The sequence below is a fragment of the Pithys albifrons genome, chromosome 4 (assembly GCF_047495875.1).
Source record: "Pithys albifrons albifrons isolate INPA30051 chromosome 4, PitAlb_v1, whole genome shotgun sequence".
Taxonomy (NCBI): Eukaryota; Metazoa; Chordata; class Aves; order Passeriformes; family Thamnophilidae; genus Pithys; species Pithys albifrons.
Window position 1 is genome coordinate 34,842,870 of NC_092461.1, and position 22,615 is coordinate 34,865,484.

Below are 22,615 nucleotides of genomic sequence, written 5' to 3' on the forward strand. Positions count from 1 at the left end.
ATCTCATTTTATACAACCATACATGGCAGTTAAATGCCTCCCTGACATCCGATCCCATCAGATCTTGGATGCTCAGCAGGGTCAGCCCTGGATTAGTACTTGGATGGGAGACCTCCTGGGAAATGCCGGGTGCTGTAGGTTCTAGTCCTGAGGACTTCAATGTCACTGTCCAAGCTCGCTCGGCCGTGGCAGATGAACCTCAGGACTTAAACGGTGGGGCCAGTTCTGCGCACACTGTGCCTCACCTAAAATCCACTGTGCAGGCTGGAAGGGCACACCCATGTGGGGACAGCCCTTCCCAAATCTTTGTTTGCGAAGCCGAGCCACACACACATATGGCAAAGTCAAGTATTTACCAGATGACAAGAATAATTCACATATCACTAGCTTTGTGATAAAAATAAAGATACAATATAAAATTATATTGATTCTCAGCACTGAACACTGAAGCAGGATTACGGATGAGAGAAGTAGTAAAGCTTCAAATTAATTCATTCTTAGTGAAACAGAACCATACTGATGCTTCACATGTACCAAAAATAGAAAAGTCATACATCTTACAGATTTTTACAATTATTTTTAGAATTAGATAGTTTGTGCATGACGAGTTAAGCAAGAAGGATTTGCTCTTTTACTAAAGGTCATATCATGAGATGAGTGTGTGACAGTTATGGATTTACCCAGTGACCGTCCATATCAAAATAAAAGTATACATAAACATCACCATTTCTTTCACAAATGAAGGAAATTACACAACATGACCTGACCAATATTGTCCACTGGTCACAGAACAGTTCGGGTTGGTAGAGACCTTAATGATCATCAGCTCAACTCCCTGCCAGCTTCCGCTAGAACGGCTTGCTCCATTTTAGAGATAACATTTATCACTCAAGACTACCAGAATTCTCAAAAAATAAAATACTAACAGGAATGAGGAACTTCTTGATTTCTTCCAATGCATGTCCCATTCTGGCATATGCTTCTGCAGGTGGAGCAAATACTTCAATTAAAACATGCAGGTCATCATTTAGGTGGAAATACTTTGCCTCTCCACTTTTTCTCAACTCTTCCTCCTAGGAAACAAGAAAAAAAGTTGTATTTACACCTTGTTTTAAACATTGTAATGCAAGTAATAAGGTTGGTCCAGAGGCATTTGCAGACCCTACTCACTCACATGCAGATGTCTACAGCTGAAACAGTAATATGAAGTAAGACCAAATAGCTTTTGCTCACATACAGAAACTGCAGCACAAGGGAGAATGTTTCCAGGAGTACTCCCAAGTGCACCAGTTTCATGTAGAAGACAGTGAAAAAACATAAGTGGACTGGAAGTGTCTTTTCTCAAAAGTCTCCAGAAACAAGTTTGATCTAATATTCCACAAGAGCAAGAATTTTTTACCAATATTATTTCAATCTTGATATTACTACACTGCTTTGATAGTTATTTTCTGTTCCCACTGAAGTTTCTTTCTATCCCATGAGTGCACATAACTGTGCTTCTTGGACATAAAACTAACAGCATATGAGACAAGGGAAGAGAACATTAGCAAAAAACGTTCAGTAGCCATTTCAGAAGAGAGCTTATTTCTTTTATCCTGCTTCACCCACCCCGCTTCAATGACTGAGAGGCTCTGAGTTCAATGTGGTGAAGCAGAGAACAGTTCTCAAATACATTCACATGTAAAATGTTCACAGACCTAAAGGACAATTTGCTAGTCTCTGATGGGCTGCCCCTCTGTATCTGACAGGTTCACAAGATGAAATCACCATTAGAAATAATTTCATTGCCATACAGGTAGCACTCTATCAAATACTTAGCAGTTCTGCTGTCTAAAAGAATAAAGAACCTCTGCATCTTACTGTATTTAGCAAGTACCAGGTAAGCACTTCACCCTTTACACTGCTAAAATTATAGTTGCAGAGATAGTTGAAATCCCTTCCCCTGCACACCCCTTAATTATGGGTTGAGGTTTATATGTGACAATCCATTTCTGCTTCTCCTAAATAATGCTTTTGTGATCATGATTCATGCTTAACTATGAGGATGTTTGAAAAAGAGTCTAGTTTGCTGTTAAAGCACCCACAGCAAGAATATTAAGAGGTCATTCATCCGGGTTAGACTATCAGCAAGACCATTATTTTGCCAATAAAAGTAACAGATCTTAAAAATAAGAACTTAATATAAACATCACAGCTCAAATATTTAGTTTTGATAAGAACTGTTTCTCACAAATACTTTAAGCACAGTTACTCAAAACATGCAAGCCATCACTAGCACTGGAAGCTAGATGTTTTCATCAGTTGAGTCCCCCATATACCCTTTTTTTTTAGCATATACCAGCATCAAGCATTCCCTGTTCCTTTACTCCAATGGGGAAAAAAAATCACTGCATGGTTTGTGCAGAAAACAGTGTACTAAGAAAATTCCCTTCAGTGTTTATCAATCAACTTGCCTGGTAACAGCAATAAGCAATAGAAAAGTTACAAATTCCTTTGCAGCACCTGGTTAAAAAAAACATTTAAGTCAGCAATTTTAACAAAACATAAGAAACTTTAGTGTAGGTTTTTCTAAGATCATGCCTATAAGCAAGTTTTAAAAGTCATTTTATCCCCCTTTTTTTTTTCAAAGTTTGCTTTGATTATTGTATTTTGTTTTAGTTCTGTAACATGACTTGGTGACACTTCCATTACTTCCTCCATTACTTGCAAGGCCAGAAGTTGGAATTCAATGATCTCTGTTCCTTTTAATTCAGGATATCCTATAATTCTATGAGCACACTACTGTCCACAGCTCTTAACAGCACACAAATGAGGACAAGCTCACTCACCGGCCTACATCTCCCAAACTTGGGTATACATTAAGCATTTCAGGTTTTTTCATTTCTCATGATGAACACAAAAGCCACAACTTGTTCTCATTCCAGTATCTCCCTCAGACAGCATTTTTAGCTCCCACAAAATCCTCTGTCTTTCATTACCTCACAGTACATGCATTGGCTTGGTCTGCCAACTGCACATGGATGCTGCTTGGCTGGCCAAAAGAGACATTATTTTAATTCTACTGCCATGAGTATTTGAAAGCTGCTGAAAGGATGGAAGAGAACCAGATAAGGAACAAGGGAGATAAAAGACAACAAGATTATTACTTCTCTTTATAAAATCTGTCCATTACATCTCCATTTTCTTGCACAAAATTTATCACAAAGAGCTAAACCTGATTTACTTTCAAGTTTCAGTACAGACACATCCCTGCAGCACTGTGTCTGGGAGCCCTATGGGGAAGCTTACCCCATAGAAAGCTTACCCTATTTGCTTTGTACCCTGTGCTCCTGTATTTCTTGATATATTTTCATGATCCAGAACAAAGCAGAGTACTATCACTATTTTACTGTACCTACAGACTCTCTTGCTTTTCACCCTAGTTGTCAAGCCATCAAGAAGCAGAAGCTGAATAGCAGCATTTATCAAAATATGCTGTACTGTCCTTTATCTTCCCTACACTGCTTTTGATTTAGGTTTTAAATTTCTGCCTGGCGTCTACTTTTAACATTACCTTAAACTTGGCTTCTGTCAGATTTTATAAGCCATTCAGAATACTCAAGTTATTGAAAGGCCTACATCAGTCTTCAGCTACTTGAAACACTTGAATAACCCACTGGGCCCATAGGGCTTTAAGTTGGTCCTGCATAGTTACAACATAAGAGAAATCTTGTAATGGAATAAAGAAATTCAGAAATTAGTCAGACTTTTTCACTTTCCTAAACACATATGAAAGTCTGTGGTGCCAAACAGGTGTCTCAGCACTGACTAGTGAAAAGTTAATGATGAGGTGACAGCACAGAAGACAAGAATTACTCAATTTGGATATTGCATATCATAAATAGATATATAAAATGGTCCTCCAGACATTGGCAAAAGAGACAAAAAGAAACACTAAGCCTGATTCTAGAACATAGTTTAAGGAGTATGACAAAATAAGAAAACTTTCCTGAATGTGCTCTTAAAAATTCTCATTAAGAAGGGCATTGGACAATCCAAAAAGGCCACTACAAGCAAGAACTAGAGAAACACTGTTGCCCTAAATGAATTTTAAGTCAGACTGGCTTATCTGTTATCTATTATTTTTTTCCTAGAGAACTTGCAAAAGGTAATAGTGATCTTTGCTGCATTTTCTCAACCTTTCACATCAGTTTTCTTTCTTCCACAAACCTCTGAGGTTTCCTTAAAAGTTCAACAAAAAAAAGTTAACAAAAAAGTAGTACTTAAAAATTTAGCTTGGAGAAGTCCATGAAGTGCACTGTCACTTTTCCTCAGGAAAGAGGTAATAATCACTATTCATTTAAAATTGGTAATGTAGCAGTTATACTAATATGTATTTAGAAATATATGAAGATCTGACCCAGCACCTTTATTAGCCATTTAATTTGAAAAAAATTTCTTAAGCAGTTTTAGCTAGCATCACAATCAAGAGAAAGTCAAATAAAAATTCAGACAATTTCTTAGTTACCTATAGAAACAAGAGAAGCTCAAATGATACTCAAATGATAGAAGCCTTTAAGACTCTTCTACAGGAGTCTGAGGTCCAAATTAGGATCTGAACTTTTCCATCTGAGCTCCTGCTTTTATTCAAAAGAAAGGTTTTTTATACTATAGAACCATGAAAAAACACTCAGAGGTTTTTCTGCTCCACATCATATCATATTTTGATATAGAAACATGTAATGCAGCAACAGAACAAAGTCAGTTTGGCATAGTCCTCAAGGTTTGAGAAAGTTGACAAAGTGTCACTTAAACCAGAATCTGAATACTTCATTTGTCATCCTTGCAGCAAGTTTAGCTCATATTCTTTTCTGGTTGAACTGGAAGGGTGGTTAACCATTGGAATGTGCTAACTAGGGAGGTGGCGGAATCATCATCCCTGGAAGGGTTCAAGAAATGATTGGACATGGCCCTTGGTGCTATGGTTTAGTTGGCATGGTGGTGTTCAAAGGTTGGACTTGGATATGCTAGAGGCAAGAAGTATGTTGTGTTTTTACTTGTATCATTAGGGATGTTCAAACTAAAAATGCAGCTTAGTAGACGAGTCATCTCCTCAGCCATGAGTCTCCTCAAACACTTACCTGCCACAAATTCAGCCAGAGATTTATGTCAGCAAAGAGTAGAAACAATTACTACAAACACATATAAGCTAAAGGTTTCCCTTTTGCTGTCTACTTTGGCTCTTGCAATGGATACACCCACTATAACCAAACACTTCCCATAGAAACAGTTCCAAGCTGTCAACTACTTAATGTGCATAAGTCTGTGAGCTGTGAATTTTTCCAGTAGTATTTTAGCTGCTTCCATCAGTTGTTTTATTTTTATTTAGTAATGCTATTTAATATTACTAAATTTAAAGTGTTATTTTATGAGAAAATGTTTGCTAGAAGTCAGGTTTCCTCCCAAGTGAGAACACAGCCATGTTCACTTGGGCATTGCTAATTATCAGCTGCTTGAGACCAATGTAAAACATGCAACTGGTAATGCCCCACCTACATCCTCAAGGACTACAGCCTGGGGGGACCTAAATACAACTTACGGTAGCTTTAAAATGCTCAGTGAGAACAGACTCAAAAAACAGGTCCCATCTACATGTAAACAGTACTAAGATCTCCTATACTTTTTATTTGTGCCAATTTTTGTTAGAGGGTTTGTTCCACTCCTCAGAAATTTAAGGTACATTACAAAATTCCACTGACATACTTGGATCTTACCTTTGTCTTGTCTCTCATAGAGCCTTTTCCCAAAATAGACATTTTTGTCAGTGTTTCTTCCTGTAAACGCTTTAGAGAATTACCACGGGGGCCCAAAAGTTTTCCCACAAAGTTGAACTATAAGAAAACAGAAAAAACCAAACGTTAAGCTCATTAAATCTTTAGTCATAAGTTACTAACAAAATGGAATATTTTGCTGAAACAACTTTTGGTCCTAGGTGCAAACAAAAATTAGATCATAAATCAAAAGACAGTAAGTACAATCATGTAGTACAGTCAGTGGAATGTCAGTGGCTCCACCAGATATCAATAGGATGGCAAGGAACACAAAGAATAACAGATGTTAACCAGAAAAGGAAGATGACAGAAGGCATTATCCCATGATAAACAATGATGGAAAACGTAACAATGGATTAGAAAGCTGAGGTACCCTACAACTCATGTGACAATCATATTAAGACAGTATAAGTATACATGCACTCTACTACTGTGTCACTAAAGAGCCAGGATGGACTACTTTGATCTCCCTATTCATTTTGAGTAATTTGAAAGGACTTGAGAAGACCTCAGGGCAGTAGCAGGCCCAAATCCATTATTGTTACACTGGACCTGCTGATGGAAAAAAGGCCCAGCTGTATTCACCCCACAATGCAGAAAGTCTCCATCTCCAATTAATTTCTGCAGCTTTAGACAAAAAAGCAAAGTAACCATTAAAAGTCAACTAAATATAAAAACATTTTATTCCCCTTAGCCATTGCAAACTCAATTCCCCATGTGGACATGAGGTAGAAATAAGTTACAACTGAGCAAATGGCTTATGGATGATTACAGTCTCCAGAACCTATTAAATTTAAGGCCTTGCATGAACAAGTCTTCTGAAATTATCAGGTCACAAAGAAATTCTCAGGTAATTTCTTTGATTTTCTTTTTTATTAGATATATTCTCTTTTTTCATATAGGTCCTAAGATGCAGTCAAGGAAAACATTCATCAGAAAGATTACTCAAGAGAAGAGTAGAAATCTCCCTTACTGAAGATATTGAGGACTCAGGGCCACTGATGAAGTCCTGTGTAATCTAACTTACAATCATTATTTCAACAGAAGGTTGGCTCAGATATTTTCTATAGGTCCCTTCCAACTGGACTTCTGATTTTATTATTTCTGAAGGTATGACTAAGGAAAACAAATGAATTCAAACTATTTGTAACAAGTTTGAACTTCCAGAAGTCAGTAACTCCTTGTCAACAGTTTCCTTAAAGTAAAGGAAGCTGAGTTAAGCTCACATGAAAGCTTTCATGTAGTGGAACACCACCTCAGTTTTTCAAGCATTATTTAAGATTACTTATGTTTACTTTAAAATAGCATTGTAAATTATTTGGAAGAAAAACATTCTTTATTCCAGCTGTATTAGGTATTTTAAAGATAGTTTAATGTTGTGGAAATCTAAAATTTTAATACTTCCAACAGTTGTCATCTTATCAAACCCATGAAATCTCCAGTGCTAAGGCCAGACATTACAGCAGCTATACAAGGAGCTGCACAGATGACATGTTCTAGACATTTCATCATCATGGCTAGGCTTCGCGAACAAAGATTTGAGAAGGGCACTACCCACGCTTGCTGCAAGCGTGCTGGTGGCTAAAAAGGCCGATACAGGATAGGCAGGTCCAGTCACAAAAGGCACAGCGGAACGTCTCCCTAGGTGACATTGGCAAGGAACAGTTCTTTCTGCATTGTCTTTTCTCCTCCAGACTGACTCTCCGTGCATTCTCAAAGGAAGCAGCAGCGTCATGAATGGTGTGTCTCCATGAATCCCGATTGGAGGCCAGAGTGGACCATTGGTGGCAGTCAATATGGCCAAAGCTGAGGTGTTGTTTCAGGGAATCCTTGTATCTCTTCTTCGGGGCTCCTCTCTTGCAGCAGCCGGTAGTGAGTTCACCATAGAGCACAATCTTCGGAAGGCGGTGATCCTCCATCCTGGAGACGTGCAGTTAAATGCCTCCCTGACATCTGATCCCGTCAGATCTTGGATGCTCAGCAGGGTCAGCCCCGGATTAGTACTTGGATGGGAGACCTCCTGGGAAATGCCAGGTGCTGTAGGTTGTAGTCCTGAGGACTTCACTGGCACCGTCCAAGCTCGCTCAGCCGTGGCAGATGAACCTCAGGACTTAATCGGTGGGGCCAGTTCTGCGCACGCTGTGCCTCACCTAAAATGCACTGCGCAGGCTGGAAGGGCACACCCACGTGGGGACAGCCCTTCCCAAATCTTCGTTCTCGAAGTTTGGCCATACATTCTGCATCAGATGTGGAACTTCGTTTATTTTTTTTTTTACACCCCCTTGTCGCGGGGGAGAAGCTTGTGTGCCCTCATGAGGTTGAGAGCTATGCTGGAGGTGGTTTGTGCCACCGGTAGGGTCTAGACATTTAATGAACATGAAAATATATCCTAAAATCCACAGTACTATGCTTTTCTTTCCTGTGCACCAATGCTTCAAACATTAGATCTGACAGGTCTGAAGCATGAGAAACTTGTGTTGCAAGTCTGAAATTCTGCTCATTTGAAAGCACAGTACCTCTAGGTTCAGCTTAAAATCACAGACATTAAAGGTTAGTAAAAAAAATTGCTTACAATGCAGTCACAAAGTGGTTTTGCTCCCACATAAAGCTAAAAAGCTTTGGAACATTTCAGTTGATCATTCCATAAATAAAACCCATTTATTACATTTAATGAATCCTTTCAGAAGAAAACAGATTTATTTTGGACAGATACTGCGTTTTGATCAAACTATTGGTTTATCTCCCTTTTACATCAAACTCAAAACATCTGATGAAAGCTTCACTTTGAAACATTTCATACATATAGAAACACTCAAAAAATATCTGTCACTAAGTTACTGTCATTATTTATACACTGCTTTATTCCCAGAAATCAAGGAGTAGGATTCAAACCTAAAGGTATAAAACCACCACACAGAAAGATAAGTTTTAATAGCAAAATTAGCAAACCCAGCCTATCTACCAGTGAAATAGGTGCAAATAAACCTGGCAGATCCAGGTTCAAGTTTCACAGGTGCTTCCCATGCTCCACATTTAGGGTTTATTTACCCCAAGAGCACAAGAACAAAGAACAAATTCAGGTCTAGTATTGAACTCAAGCTTGTAAACTATCTCTGAATTAGATGCACTGGGTAGTAAGAAGAAACTCTGTTCAAGTCAGATCAGTCACATTCTGTTCAAGTCAGATTCAGTCACTAGTTCTGGCTCAGAATCAGGCATGACAGGCTCCTCTCTTTACTCACCCTTCTCAAGTACAGCACAATCACCTCCAAACTGCTCTAAATAGCCAAAATAGTCCTTGAGCTCACTAGCTTCAGCTTAACATGGCATGAAAGCAGTCCAACCATAAATGTTACTCTACACTGGATCACCTGTGTTAAATCAAGGATTGCCACTGTATTAAACAGCTTCTTATGTATTAGATAAGTATCAGGATATTGTGGATGATGGCATATAAAAGAGGAGATAAAGTCCCAACTCAAAGTTGCTTCTAGACTAGGTCTAAAGGATACAGCAAAAACCGTAACTCAAGCAAAATTACAGCAGAGCTTCAGGCATCTTTGCAAAACCTGTATCAAAATGCAGATTAACAGACCTGGGAGGGCACAATAGGATAAAATGGGAAAAATTACCACCTCAACTACATTTCAAACCAAATAATACTCCACTATTGATAAATGGTACCTCTGTACCATTATGTCAATACAGAACATCACCAGATGAGTTTGAGCAAAACAATGCAAGATTTAAAGGATGTCCTATTTCTAAAATCTGTGATCACTGAAAGCACATCCTTCTATATTGACACTTCTGGTTGTCTTTGTAGGAGAAGATAGACCACACAATGCAACAGCTCCTTCTCAAACACCAGAGACATGGGGTTGTATCTCTGGACCATGGTGTCCAGCAGCCCACAAGTATTGGTTAACTATACCAAAAGCATGTATTTATTTCCCTTTTGTGGATTACCTTTAAGTGATGTATAACTCCAATTTAGAATACATTTTTAATCAAAAGACCTTCCCCAAGAGAAACAGGAAAAATTGATAATCAGGTTTTTGCTTGAAAATTATGTCCTTAGATATTCATAAATTCTCATTTTAAGATGCATTTTTGCAGACATCATACAATGGGGATTACGGACATCACTGCTTAGCACCCACTTCTTCAGAATCACTGAATCAAAACATGACTTGAACAGTTATCTAGAGATTTGTTTCTTTATCAAATCACTGCTTGAAACTATTCCCTGAAAACATTTCTGGAGAAATACTGTTAGAAAGAACGTATAGGTGAGATAGTCTCTTCAAAACCATTTGATCTACTATATGAATTTCAGGAGGCAAAAAAGGAATTAATACCACTGCTACACCATTTTGAAATGTATATATTACAGAAAAGGGGATATAATAGAAAATTAATCCTTGTTTATCCCCACCAAGGCAAGTCTGCTAAGAATGGTTCATCCAGCTTAAAATACTTAGTAAAAGTATAAATGCTTGACCAAATGCTTTCCTGCAAAGCTCTAACAATTCCATTGTCATTAAAGCCATAGAAAGCTTTGTTGGCATATTAGTTTTCTGCAATGGTTCCTCTGTGCCAGGGTCACTAGAAAAAAAAAAGTTAATTTAAGATTTAGAGCATTTTCCCTTACAATGATGTGAAACAAGGAAAACCTCAAGGTTTTTCCTATTCATCTCAAAAAGAAAAGATTTCGGTAGAAAGGTAAATATTTCAAGCACCTACATTATACCACAAACTACTCTCCTTCACATAACATAATAATAGCTCTTTAAACATTTATTTACAACAGAAGGCTTGGTGAATTACAGTAAAGTTGCTCAAAAGCTATACCTGGTATTACAATTGATGCTTGTACTTCCACATCATTTCTGGTTATGCAACCACATTTTCTCATTTCTACTAAGAAGTCCTTAGAACTAATCTATTATGAAAAAGTGCTTTCTAACTAGTCATGTGATTGAAATATTAATCTCTCTATGACTTTATGTAACAACTGCAGATATATTGTATATGACACTGACATTTCAAAACAGACTTTTTCACTTTAAGTGTTGAGCTAAAAGGTTTAGATGGATAGGACTTCCACAACTCAATAACTTTTGTGAAAATATATTTAAAGTATCACTTCAGGGAACAACACAGACCATTTCTTCCTGACTTCTGAGATTTACCCAACATTAAAGTGTAGATCTATGAGCAATTTTGGTAACCTCTCAAAATGGAAATAATTGCTCCCATAGTTTTGATCCATCTCATGGAAAACCATCCTCATCCCCTTTATCATCAATTGAAGCTATTTTTTCCTCTTAATTCAAAACACCCAAGTTCAGAAAATTGCCAAAGAAAAGTCAGATTTCTGACACTAAACTACATCATAATATTCATTAAATGTATGGACGGGGGTAACACCCTCCTGCCTCTCTTGTATGTGTTGAAGCTCTGACACACTTTTCACATATTCTGGTATTTCACAGCAGTGTTAGGATAGATCCAGAGAGTCCCTTTGCTAAGACACCCACATCATGACCTTCCTTGAGTGGCCAGCTCAATTTTTCTGCCTTGAAGTCTGTGCAAATTTGAAGATGATTTGAACATGAAATGCAACCGAAACACAGGTTTAAAGGTCACATTTTCACATAAGAACTGAAGTCAGTTGAGGTATTCAGCTGATCAAACAGCAAGGTCTAAGTCACCCTGACCTCAATGTCCTAAGCTGACGAGATCTCATTCCACTAACTGCAGTTTAGACATTCAGCATCCACATAGACACCTATCTACAGGCAACTTGATTTAGAACTGAATACTATCTCAGAGTTAGCCTTTTTCCTACAAGGTTGCATAAAAGCCCTTACCTCTCTAATCCTTGCTTGTAGAGTATGTCCCAGTTACAACAGGACTGCAGACAGAATTATCAAAGCTTACTCAAGTCTCACCTAAATATCTCAGAGTAATTTCCACATTACAGCAATTCCAACCTTTTGCAGGAATCTGTAGAGCTGGACCAAACTGAAAAATTGTAAGACTGCATAAAATCAGTAAGTTTTTTCAGGGTGAGCAAATATGCTCCGAAAAGTGCATTATATACTTTTTCATGTAAGGTCTACCAGATTCCTCTCCAACAAAAACCCTGCTGCTCTGCACTTCAGTTGGATAACTTTCTGCTGCGGTTAACCTGTCACCTTCCAGGGCTGTCAGAAGTAATTGCATAGGACCCAGCTACGAGCTCATGAGAATGTATTTGACAGGACAGGTAATGTGAGCAAGCATTACCATGCCAGGCTGATCAGATCAGAGCCTGGGCTGCCTGACCTATGTTGAGGCTATTATGATTTATTCAAGGAGTCAGAGAAAAGTTTCCAAGAGGGAAAGGACAATTAAATACATGACAGGTCTAGCAAGCTGCCTAAATGGGGACAGGGCACTGATGGGCTGCTTTGGTCCACAGATCTGATTTATAATAAAAAAGGTAAGAAAGGATTAATAAAATGTCAATACACAAACAGAAAGAGCATCTTTCCTTCCCAGAGTCATCACTGGGAAATATAAACAAATAGTTTCTGCTGGTAAAATCACTTATCTGTTATTTTCATTTTCAGATATTTAACCCTGTTAATGATTCAACAATTTAAAAAATATGGGTGATTTTTGATGCAGTTTAAAAGCAGTATCATTTGTCTAGGGAAGGATTGTTTTGTTAATGAAGTCAAAACAAACTTAGTTTTTCTCACCACTTCCTGCATACTGAAGTTACTCAGATTAAACCCAAACTGGTAAACCAATGCTTGTTTGAAAGCTTCATCAATTACTGTAATGATTTGGTAAGCTTCAAACAGCAGATTCTCAGGTCACTAACACCATAAAGACTACATCTCCTGAAAAAATGGAGGGATAGCTTTGTTCAGGATCTTGCGCAACAGGTAACAGCATTAGTGTGCAATGCAGGCGAGTATGCCAGCTTTCTAGAACTATAAATTCTATATCAACATGCAAATGATCTTTCCAGATAGACTTCATCCATATTTAAGTCTTAAATTTCATTCTTCTGAAGCATTAGTCACCAATAATGGTCAGTAGGAAGGAAAATGGCTCAAGATTGAGAAACAAATCTTAACCATTTTCCTAAAGACTAGCCCTTGTTACCCTCTACCAACAACACATGCACACCAATACCAATACCCATCATAGATAAAATGGTCTAGAAAACATGCACAGAGAACAGCAACACAGGCATAAAACATTTACGTGAATGACCATTTCAGGTTTTCATGAGCACCACAATACCTTATGATAAGTTCCAAAGAAAAGAAACACAAAGGTACAGGATGAAAGAACTTAAAAAGATCATCTACACCAACCTTACCATGGGGCAGGGACACCATCCATTAGACCAGGTTGCTCAAAGCCCCATACAATCTGGCCTTGAAAACTTCCAGGGATGGAGCAGCCATAACTTTGCTGGGCAACTTGTGCCAGGTATCTCACTGATCTCTGAAGAGTTTCTTCCTACTCTGATACAAATCTCTCCTCTTTCAATTTAAAGCCAAGCCCACTTGAGCAATCACTACACACCCTTGTCAAAAGTCCATCTCCAACTCTCTAGTAAACACCCATTTAGGTACTGGAAGGTGGTATAAGGTCTCCCTGGAGCCTTCTTTTCTCTGTCTCTCTCCTCCTGTCTTCATAGCAGAGGTGCTCCAGCCCTGTCATCTTCATGGCCTCTATGGACTCGTTCCAATAGGTCCATGTCCTTACGTTGGGGACCTTAGAGCTGGATGCAGTACACCAGGTGGTGTTCCACAGGAGTGGAGCAAAGGGGCAGAATCACCTCCTTCAGCCTGCTGCCCACAGTCCTTTTGATGCAGCCCAGGACCCATCTGGCTTTCTGGGCTGCAAAAACACACTGCCAGCTCATGGTGAGCTTCTTGTTAACCAACACTCCTAGCAAGTCTCAGGGTTGCTCTTGATCCATTCTATTCCCAGTCTGTATTTGTGCTTGGAATTGCCCCAACCCACATGGAGGACCCTTGCACTTGGCCTTGCTTAACTTCATGAGGTTCTCACAGGCCCACCTCTCGAACCAGTCCAGGTCCCATTGGATGCCATCCCTTTCCACCAGTGTGTCAACAGCAGCACACAGCTTGGTTTCCTCAAGGAACTAGCCAAGGGTGCACTCAATCCCACTGTCCATGTCACCAACAAAGATGTTAAATAGCAGTGATCCCAGTAGCAACCCCCAAGGAAAACCACTCATCACTGCTCTCCACTAGGACACCACAGCTCTAAATGTGACCACCCAGCCAATTCCTTCTGCACCAAGTGTTCCATCCATCAATGGTCCATCCATGTCTCTCCAGTTTAGTGACAGAAGCGTCATATGAGACTGTGCCAAATGCTTTGCACAAGTCCAGGTAGATGTCAGTTGCTCTTCCCTTATCCACCAACAGTGTAACCCCATCATGGGAAGCCACCAGTTTTGTCAGGCACAACTTGCCCCCAGTGAAGCCATGCTGGCTGTCACCAATCAAACAACATGGCTAAATATACAACACGACCTCCACACAGAGCTCAGTGGAACCAGGATGACTGGAGCAAACCGATATCTATCCCACAAGTCTTGACAAAGCATCCTTAACTTCTGAGCCTTCCACTCAAAACATAAAATATTAATAGGATTAGCATTTAGAGAAAAAATTAGAACACAAACATTTTTTTCCTCTGTGTATAGACATCAAAAACTCATGTCACTGCAGACTATCTTACACCAGGATAAGGTTCTTAGTTGGCCATATTAAATCTATGTAACTTCATTCAAAGTATAACTTATTAGATCCTAAACAAAACAAGTCCAATTCTAGTAAACAAGGGATAGCGAATTGCAGTGACTCCTTGTGGTTTCCAGAGAAGACCAAGGATGCCCGTCATAATTCTGAAATGAAACTCCTTCCCCACGCTACTATACAATGTGAAATTTTAGTTTCTTTTGACTATACCAAATCTTTAATAAGTAACCTTTAATATAAATTGCCATTTTTATGTAATAAAATGGAAATTTCTAAGAAAAATTGAGCCCCTTTATATTAGGGTAAAAATATTCTTAAATACAAAATACCTAGGATTTTATTCACTCTGCAAGAAGGGAGAAATGTGTAAGTAGAGATACCAGTACTCTGCTTCTGTGGAGCAAGTCCTAGTGGAGACACAGGAACTCACATGGCATGTCTATTCTGCACAGCAGTTGTACTCTGTGCTGCTGTATCCTGGTGCTCTAAACAGACATATGGAATTACAAAGCTCTGTCTAGATATAAAATCAGGTTTCATTCCATGGCACACAGCAGGCTTTATTCCAGCTCAGACAGTCAAAGACTGTTTCTGTGGGCCAGAACTACTGCATAACTACCTATTTGAAAGATGGCAAGGGTTTCCTACTACTCATCCTAAATGATGGCAGTGTTTAGTTCTGTAAAGAAAGTTGACACTAAAGGAGCAGAAATCTCAGAATACAGTGTTTCCTTTTTTAATAGCCATTTTGCCTTTCTCCCCCTTGAGCTCAAGTGTCTACATCTTAACATTTGTAAGAAAAATAGCTTGTTTACAAACGGTGACCATATAGTGAGCTGTCCCTGTCTTTTACCTTCCCATCTTTATGCTTCTGAATGTTTGTATATAGCTCTACTTAGTCATAGAGATAACTTTACCCAGAGTTCCAAAGAGGTGCCCACATGATATGCACTCTTCCACTCACTATAGCAGTATTTCATGAAACTTTCAACAGCAGCAAAGCAATCCCTGCAAGTTACTCAGCATAGGCCTGTGAGAGGAAAAAAAAAAAAAAAAAAAAAAACCAAAAACCCAAAAAACCAAAACTCATACTGTGTGGAAAAAATAATTAGAAAAGGTCTTCCTAAACATATGGAAGACGTAATGAAGGAATTTTTCCTCCATGAGTAGTGTCTTGAAATTTCTAACAGGAAGAAAAAGCAATTTCAAACAAATGAAAAAATGCTAATCTGATTGTCATAACATTAACCTTAGAATTTTAAATGGGACCAAAATAATCAAGTTCCACAGCCTACTGCATGTTGAATAAATGCTTCCAGGCAGCAATATTTTAGTGCAGAATAATACTTGGCAGTAAAGAAGTGTTAAGAATTCATGGTGGTCAAAGATATTAACAAACCAATCCCTACCCCTCCAGAACAGACTGCATAATTTAGTAGCGTAGATATAAGTCATTCAAGACTAACAATGGCTGAAACTTAAGAGGATGAGAAGAAAATTTACACAATTACTTCCTTAATGGTGCATTTTAAGCTACAATAAGGAAGTTTCAAAGTCTAGCATCAAAGTCAACTTCAATATTATTTTTCCTTCTGATATTTTGACCAGGAAGATCCTGCTGTCCTGAAAATGATTCACTTATTTGCCCTCAACATACTATTTTGTGTGACCAGCACAACTTCCCTGCACATTTATTCCAACAAGAACTATTTCTATCTTAGCACCCTTACAGAAAAGATTGCAGAACAGCAACAGTAGTGATTAATATTTTTAAATGTAACAGTTAAAAAAACCTAGTTAAGATACTAGTGAAATGTCTTTTACATGCACTTAAATTTATCAAGTATGAAAATTGGGCTTACCTTAGGGAATTGTTTTACTGGAATTAGAACTTTTTGTCCCAACTTCATATTCTTATTGATGACTACATCAATATACTTTTCTTCTTCCTTTCCTTCCCCTTTTTGGAATTTTTCAATTTCTGTTAAAAAAGAAGTTATTTATCAGTTTCATACAACAATCTAAATGCTGAAAACCTTCACAATCACCATAAATAAATCTCAAAACTAATAATGTACGGCACAATACATATAGCATATTGTGTAATTAATACATATAATTGGCATACAAAGTCAATAGAGTAAAGCATGTTTTGGTTTAGGCTTTTCTTATATTTATATTTCCATCTTGAATAGAATAGCAAACATTATACTAGCTTTTAACTTTACACTTTGGATATCATTTTTATACAACTCAAGTTGTAAAAACTACTCTGACACCTTTGTGCATGTTTAAATTCCAAAACGTAAAACATAATAGTCAATGATATCATGCCTCTTCTATAAACAAAGTATGCGGCTTTAACAGTGGCTATCTACAGTGCACTTAGGAGCAAATGTCAATTTAATCTTTCAGAATTTCAGGAATGTAATTGAGGGACATAGATGATACCCAAAAATCTGAGATTAGTGTTATACCAAAAATTATATTATTAGGAATGGGATTTAGAAGTTCAAACGAAGCTGCATGTCTCTATTCATTCCAGATATACATAAAAAACTGACTCTTGATTTTAAGTCTCTCCAAATATTGACTCTCCAGTGTGCTAATGAAAAAGTCCAGATTTCATTTCATTAGTGAGAAATCAGGAGGTGCATACAGAGACTTGAAGTGAGGCACTGCTTGAGGTATTTGCTGGATTGGATATTTCCAGCACACTGGGGTTGCAGCATTAAATATATTACCACATCCAAAAAAACAATTAATTGCAAAAGAGTCAGAAAAGTTCTTCTATGGGAATCTATTTGTCCTCCACATTCACCTTTATATCTTGACAGTTTTTCATAACAAGAAGCACCCTTCTACTCTACTTGGCCAGTAGAATTTAAGGACATTTATCAAGACCTTGAAGTTGGTTTAGTGGGAATGCGATCTTATGCAAAGAGGAGACAGTAACAAAAACTTTAACACAAAGAAACTGATCAAAAATATAGGAGGAAGCATCCTTTAGTACATTTTAAAAGAATGAATCTAGTTTAAAGTTACATTCAATGAAAACCAGAATAAACCAACACATTTCTTACTACAGAAAAAAAAAATCCATGCATCATTAGATTTTATTTAATTAATACCACCAGACCATTCCCTTTTAATACTACTGAAATGAAGATGCCAACATCTTTCCCTATAACTCCAGTCTTCCATGTAAGTTTTCACCTCACTAGCACAGTACAGGAAATAAATACAATTAATCTAAGTTAGTGCTCAGTGACTGAAGAATTAAGCAAGCCAAACTAGCCTCAGACTCTCTCATGGCTTCTTGAAAGAAAAGCCTTCCCAGCTATACTTTAGCATCTTGTCAAGTCCCCCCAAATTTATTGATTTATATGGATTCTAGCAATGTAAAAATTCTGGAGGAGCCCTAACAAAGCAGCCTTGTTCCAGAAATGTCCTTTGTTTCAGCATGCTTGGAAAAAACCAACTCCAACACCCTTACCCCACAGGTTAATAACTGAAGAACATTTTAACAGCCAAATTAGGCAAAAATGAAATTCACATGTTCTTTAGAGTTGCCACATTATATACTAGAGAATTATGGGCAATTTAACAGATGTGAAGTTACATCTGTTTAACTTGGAACTCATTTCCAGGTGAGATTAAGTTCTGGAGTTAAAATTTTATAGGGTGTAATGTTCCCACTCAAAATGTAGGTGACTGGTATTGTTTACAAGTCAAACTTTCCAAGTATCACACTCAGACAAAAGCATAGTACTATCACAGCATTCAAATACAAATAAACTATGTCTAGCACCCCTCTTTCCTGGTATAACAAGGGCAGTAGTGATAAAACTTTGATTTCTCTTGAAAAACAAGATTAGATACTTAAGAGGTTTTTATGTTTTATATGTAAAAACCCAACACTAATATCTAAGGCTGCTGTTGGTATACAGTATTACTATAAAAGCTAAGAACTGACCAAAGCATGCTGTTTATTTTGCAATATTTTACAAAGAAATACCAAATAGTAAAACTAATAAGAATACATCCACTTGTTATGACTGAAGCAAATGCAATTAGAACAAAATTTGATTACTTAATTTAGTATTGTCTTTAAATGTTAGGACCAGGACTTGTCCAAAATCAGAAAAGCACAGTTCAACTCCGTTCAATTCAATATTAAAAATTCAATTAATGCACTTTGCTGCACCTTTTTTGTGACAGATCAGTGCACCAAAACCTCCTGTTAGTTCAACTGATAATAGGCTGATACAAGACCTTTACAAGCTTTCAGTCATTATAACAATTGTTACAGTGCAGGACTTTTTCTTGAAGAATCTAAATTTCTAAAATAAGTTTGTTACCAAAAGCCACCGTATTTTTTATGAACTGGAAAAGGTAAAAACTTGCTTTTTCTTGGTGAGCTGTATGACTCTGTCCCCAAATGCACAACATGGCATACACTGCAATGTCCCTGCCCCCGGAAAAATGAAAACCACAAGTTTATCAATCAGTGCTTTAAGGACCTTCCCAGAAATTGCCAAGAAATATTACACCTAGAAGTGAGTTGTTTCAGGAACATTCAGACATCTCAGAAGTACTTAAGGGTAACATGTATTTCAAGAGTCAAGTACAGAGTTCTATCACAGCAACCTTCTTCAGCTGAGACAGGTGCATAAATTTCTTAGGAGATCAATACACTTCTGTTTGTATTTCTGAAATATTTTAGCTTAAAGAAGTTCGTTTGATTCAATATTTGAAGGACTTTATTTTCACACTGTGATTAATGTTAAATACACTCATAATTTATGAGTATTTTGATTTAGTTAATAAAAAAATTAAAAAGCTTTTGAAAGACTATTCCCTTCTTTCTCTGGTAAAAACTGAACCTGAAGAAGCTGAAGTCAATATGAAAAGGAACCCAGTCATTACTTCTAAAAATCAGTTTTCCTAGTCCACATATCTACACAACTTTCTATTGACCATTTTAAGAAAAAGGACTTTTTATTCTTATACTTGTGATGTTTTAACAACTTTCTACTTGCTTGAAGAAGCTACTGAAACACATAAGAGGCTGCAAAACAACTCTCAGCAAAATGGATCAAAATTTTCCCCACTTGTTTTAAAGTCAAATTACTTTTCTAACAGCCACATCCCACTACCATAGTGTAGCGTGTAAACAAGTCAAAAATATGTTTCTCCATTGTTTTCTGCCTCTCAATACATTCTGCTAACATTGCTATGTCAGCTTTAGTGGAAAAGCTTTCTCAAGGAAATATTTCCTGCCAGAAAATCCTGCCTTTTGTGATCAGTTTCCCACATCTGGACCTGACTACGTGCCAAAAAACATGTGTAGAGGTTGAGAAAGCATTATAAAAACCTGAAGATGAATTCAGAAGTTGGAGGAACAAGAGACAAGGAGAAACTAGGACGCCTTGCCTAGTCTTCTTCTGATCTCTCCTCTCAGCTCGTCTTACCTTTCTTCCAACACCACCAGCTGTCATCTGCCTCGAGAGAGACTGCTTGTCAGCCTGGAGAGAGGGCATCGGCCTAGAGCGAGACTGCCTGGCAGCCTGAATAGTCTGTGACTGTCTGTGGAGGTATATCTTTTCTCTGAATTTTTCTCTTACAGGCTAAAATAAAGTACCCTCTTTTGCAGCTACTCCAGAAGCCAGCCGGTCTGGTCGTGAGGGGAAATAACTGCATTTTGCATTTCAAAGACTCACCATCCTCTTGCAGCCAAGAGATAACATCGTGGCAGAACAGAGAGCATCTGCATCCCCCCCCTTCCTCTCAGTTACATGGATAAGGCACTCAAGTAGTTTTTCATGGTGGTATCTTTTCTCTGCTTCTATAAATAATCTTAAGCACTTTTCCTAACCTTTCTTATTTTTCCTCTTTTCATTTCGCATCTCTCTCGCAATCAATTAATAAAAATCAGTTTTTGGTATTTACAGATAACTTGTTTGAGTTTTAATTTTGCTCAAGAGAATGATTCGAACTTGTAGTTCAATCTGCATCAAAAATTAAGCAGATCTGAACATCACACATAGCCATACAAATTTCCATTCATTTACACTCAAATCCTAGAGAAATATGAAATATAGCTAAGCATTAGAATTTTATTCATATCTGCACAGCTCATGCAATATCATTCACATACATCAAGCTTTAGATAATTAGGGAAAAATCCTGCCAGATCACACAGGAAATCCAATCAGATTTTCAAGGTCAAATAGATAGGAAGATTTGCCTTTTCTTAATCCTTAGATTACATTCTGTACTGCTTAGCTATATGAAGCAATGACATTTCCTAGATCACAAACAGTAAATAAATGTGATTAAAGCTTCCCATAATGCTAGAGATTAAAATCCCATGTTTCCAGACCAAGGATGCAGCTAATGAAACAGGAATTTAACTAGATGTTGTAATAATTGCATGGATTTTTTTTCTTTACAGTCAATCATAGCAGAGATCTAAGTAATGATTAGTCCTCAGTTAATTCACCAAATAACGTTGCTAGATACATCAGATAATGACAAAGTAGAATTGTTTCACATTAATCTTCAGTTAGAATTAATCTTCCTCAGGCAGAACTACAAGCCCAGATTCCAGCTCCCTCTGTTAACCCAATATAAATACTTCTATTTAATGCAGAGCAAAGTGATGCTCTATTTGTCTATAGTAAATCAATACAATAAATCTAAGATCAAATGTCAAAGTCAACAGAAATGTTTATTTCATTTGACCTTAACACAGTATTTCCTTAACACAAGATCAAGAGAAACAAACCAGGTAAATTTGCCTATAATTTTTTAATAAACTTGCTACTATTTTTACTAAGATTGTCAAGTCTTATCAACCACCTCATTAAATCCAAATAATTTTACTACTCCAGGGGGAAGAACAAGTGGAAAATTCAAGGCTCTTTCTAGGACATCCAAATGATTGTAGCTTTAGAGAAAAGGGCACCAATGGAACTGCACTGCAATTGCACTAGAAGTAGTTTCCACATTCCTCTTCAAAGTGAGAATATTTTAAGCATCTCATTATCCTTTAAAAAAGTCCTAAATAAAGTAGGTTTGAGAATTACTAACATTATACAATAGCACCAATATATTTCACTTTATTGGGGCAATTTTATTACCTTGTGTCTAAGAAAAAGAAACATCAAAATTTAGACCAGGTAAATCAAGCAAGTGTATCATTCAACTACTGAATCAAGCCCACATTACAACAACATTTCTCAGTAACTTCTTAAGACTTCACAGTTGACTTATAAAAATCCCACTACACTGAGTTCCAAAAGCTCTTACGTCAAACTGAAGGCTGTAGAAGTATCTTTACATAGTTTTCCTGTCCTTTCAGTTCTTGAAGAATCACTGCTATTGACCATATCTGTAGATACAACACTGAGCTACATGGCAGTCTCCTCTGGCAGTATGATTCCTTATGGCTTCATCTTAGGACAAAAAAAAAAGAAAACCAAAATGATGGCACTACAAAAAAACCAGATTTTGATTGATTTATTAGTTTGCATTTTAGGAAGAGCCCCTTAAAGGAACACAAGCTTTTCTAAGGGAAAAGCTCCCAAAGCAAAAAGAGGACTTCCAAGTCAGTTGTAGCAGAAATTTGGAACAAAAAAATAGTTTTTCCTTACTGAAGGAAAACCCAACAATAAGTTGAGTTTTATCAAATTTCCTACAATTTTTACAGTTCAGGGTATCAGTAGGAACTTCTGAAACAGTCTTTGCAGTAAAAACATTACTTTTTATTCCACAGCTAAAACTTGGCAGCATTCTATACTATTGATTTGAAAATTTCCATTGTGGGAAAATCTACACTGTATCTCAGAAGGCACATTGAAGAACATCTAACAAAAACAAACAAACAATCACAATTTGAACTTCCACAATGAAGCCAAGTCATAGGAAGTCTGCCATTCTGGATGGACTTAATGCCCAAAGTCCTTCCACAACTTCTGGTAAATCCAACATTTAGTA

At 37.4% G+C, this 22,615-nt stretch overlaps 1 protein-coding gene across 1 annotated transcript in view; it reads right to left on the minus strand.

Moving 5' to 3' along the window:
• KHDRBS3 (KH RNA binding domain containing, signal transduction associated 3) overlaps positions 1 to 22,615 on the minus strand; it is a 94,353-nt gene that overhangs the window by 50,939 nt on the left and 20,799 nt on the right. The window contains exons 2-4 of the mRNA XM_071553797.1: positions 16,477 to 16,595; positions 5,754 to 5,870; positions 927 to 1,073 (exon numbers count right to left, since the gene is read on the minus strand). Coding sequence (XP_071409898.1) covers positions 927 to 1,073; positions 5,754 to 5,870; positions 16,477 to 16,595 — 383 coding nt within the window. The remainder of the gene's footprint in view (positions 1 to 926; positions 1,074 to 5,753; positions 5,871 to 16,476; positions 16,596 to 22,615) is intronic.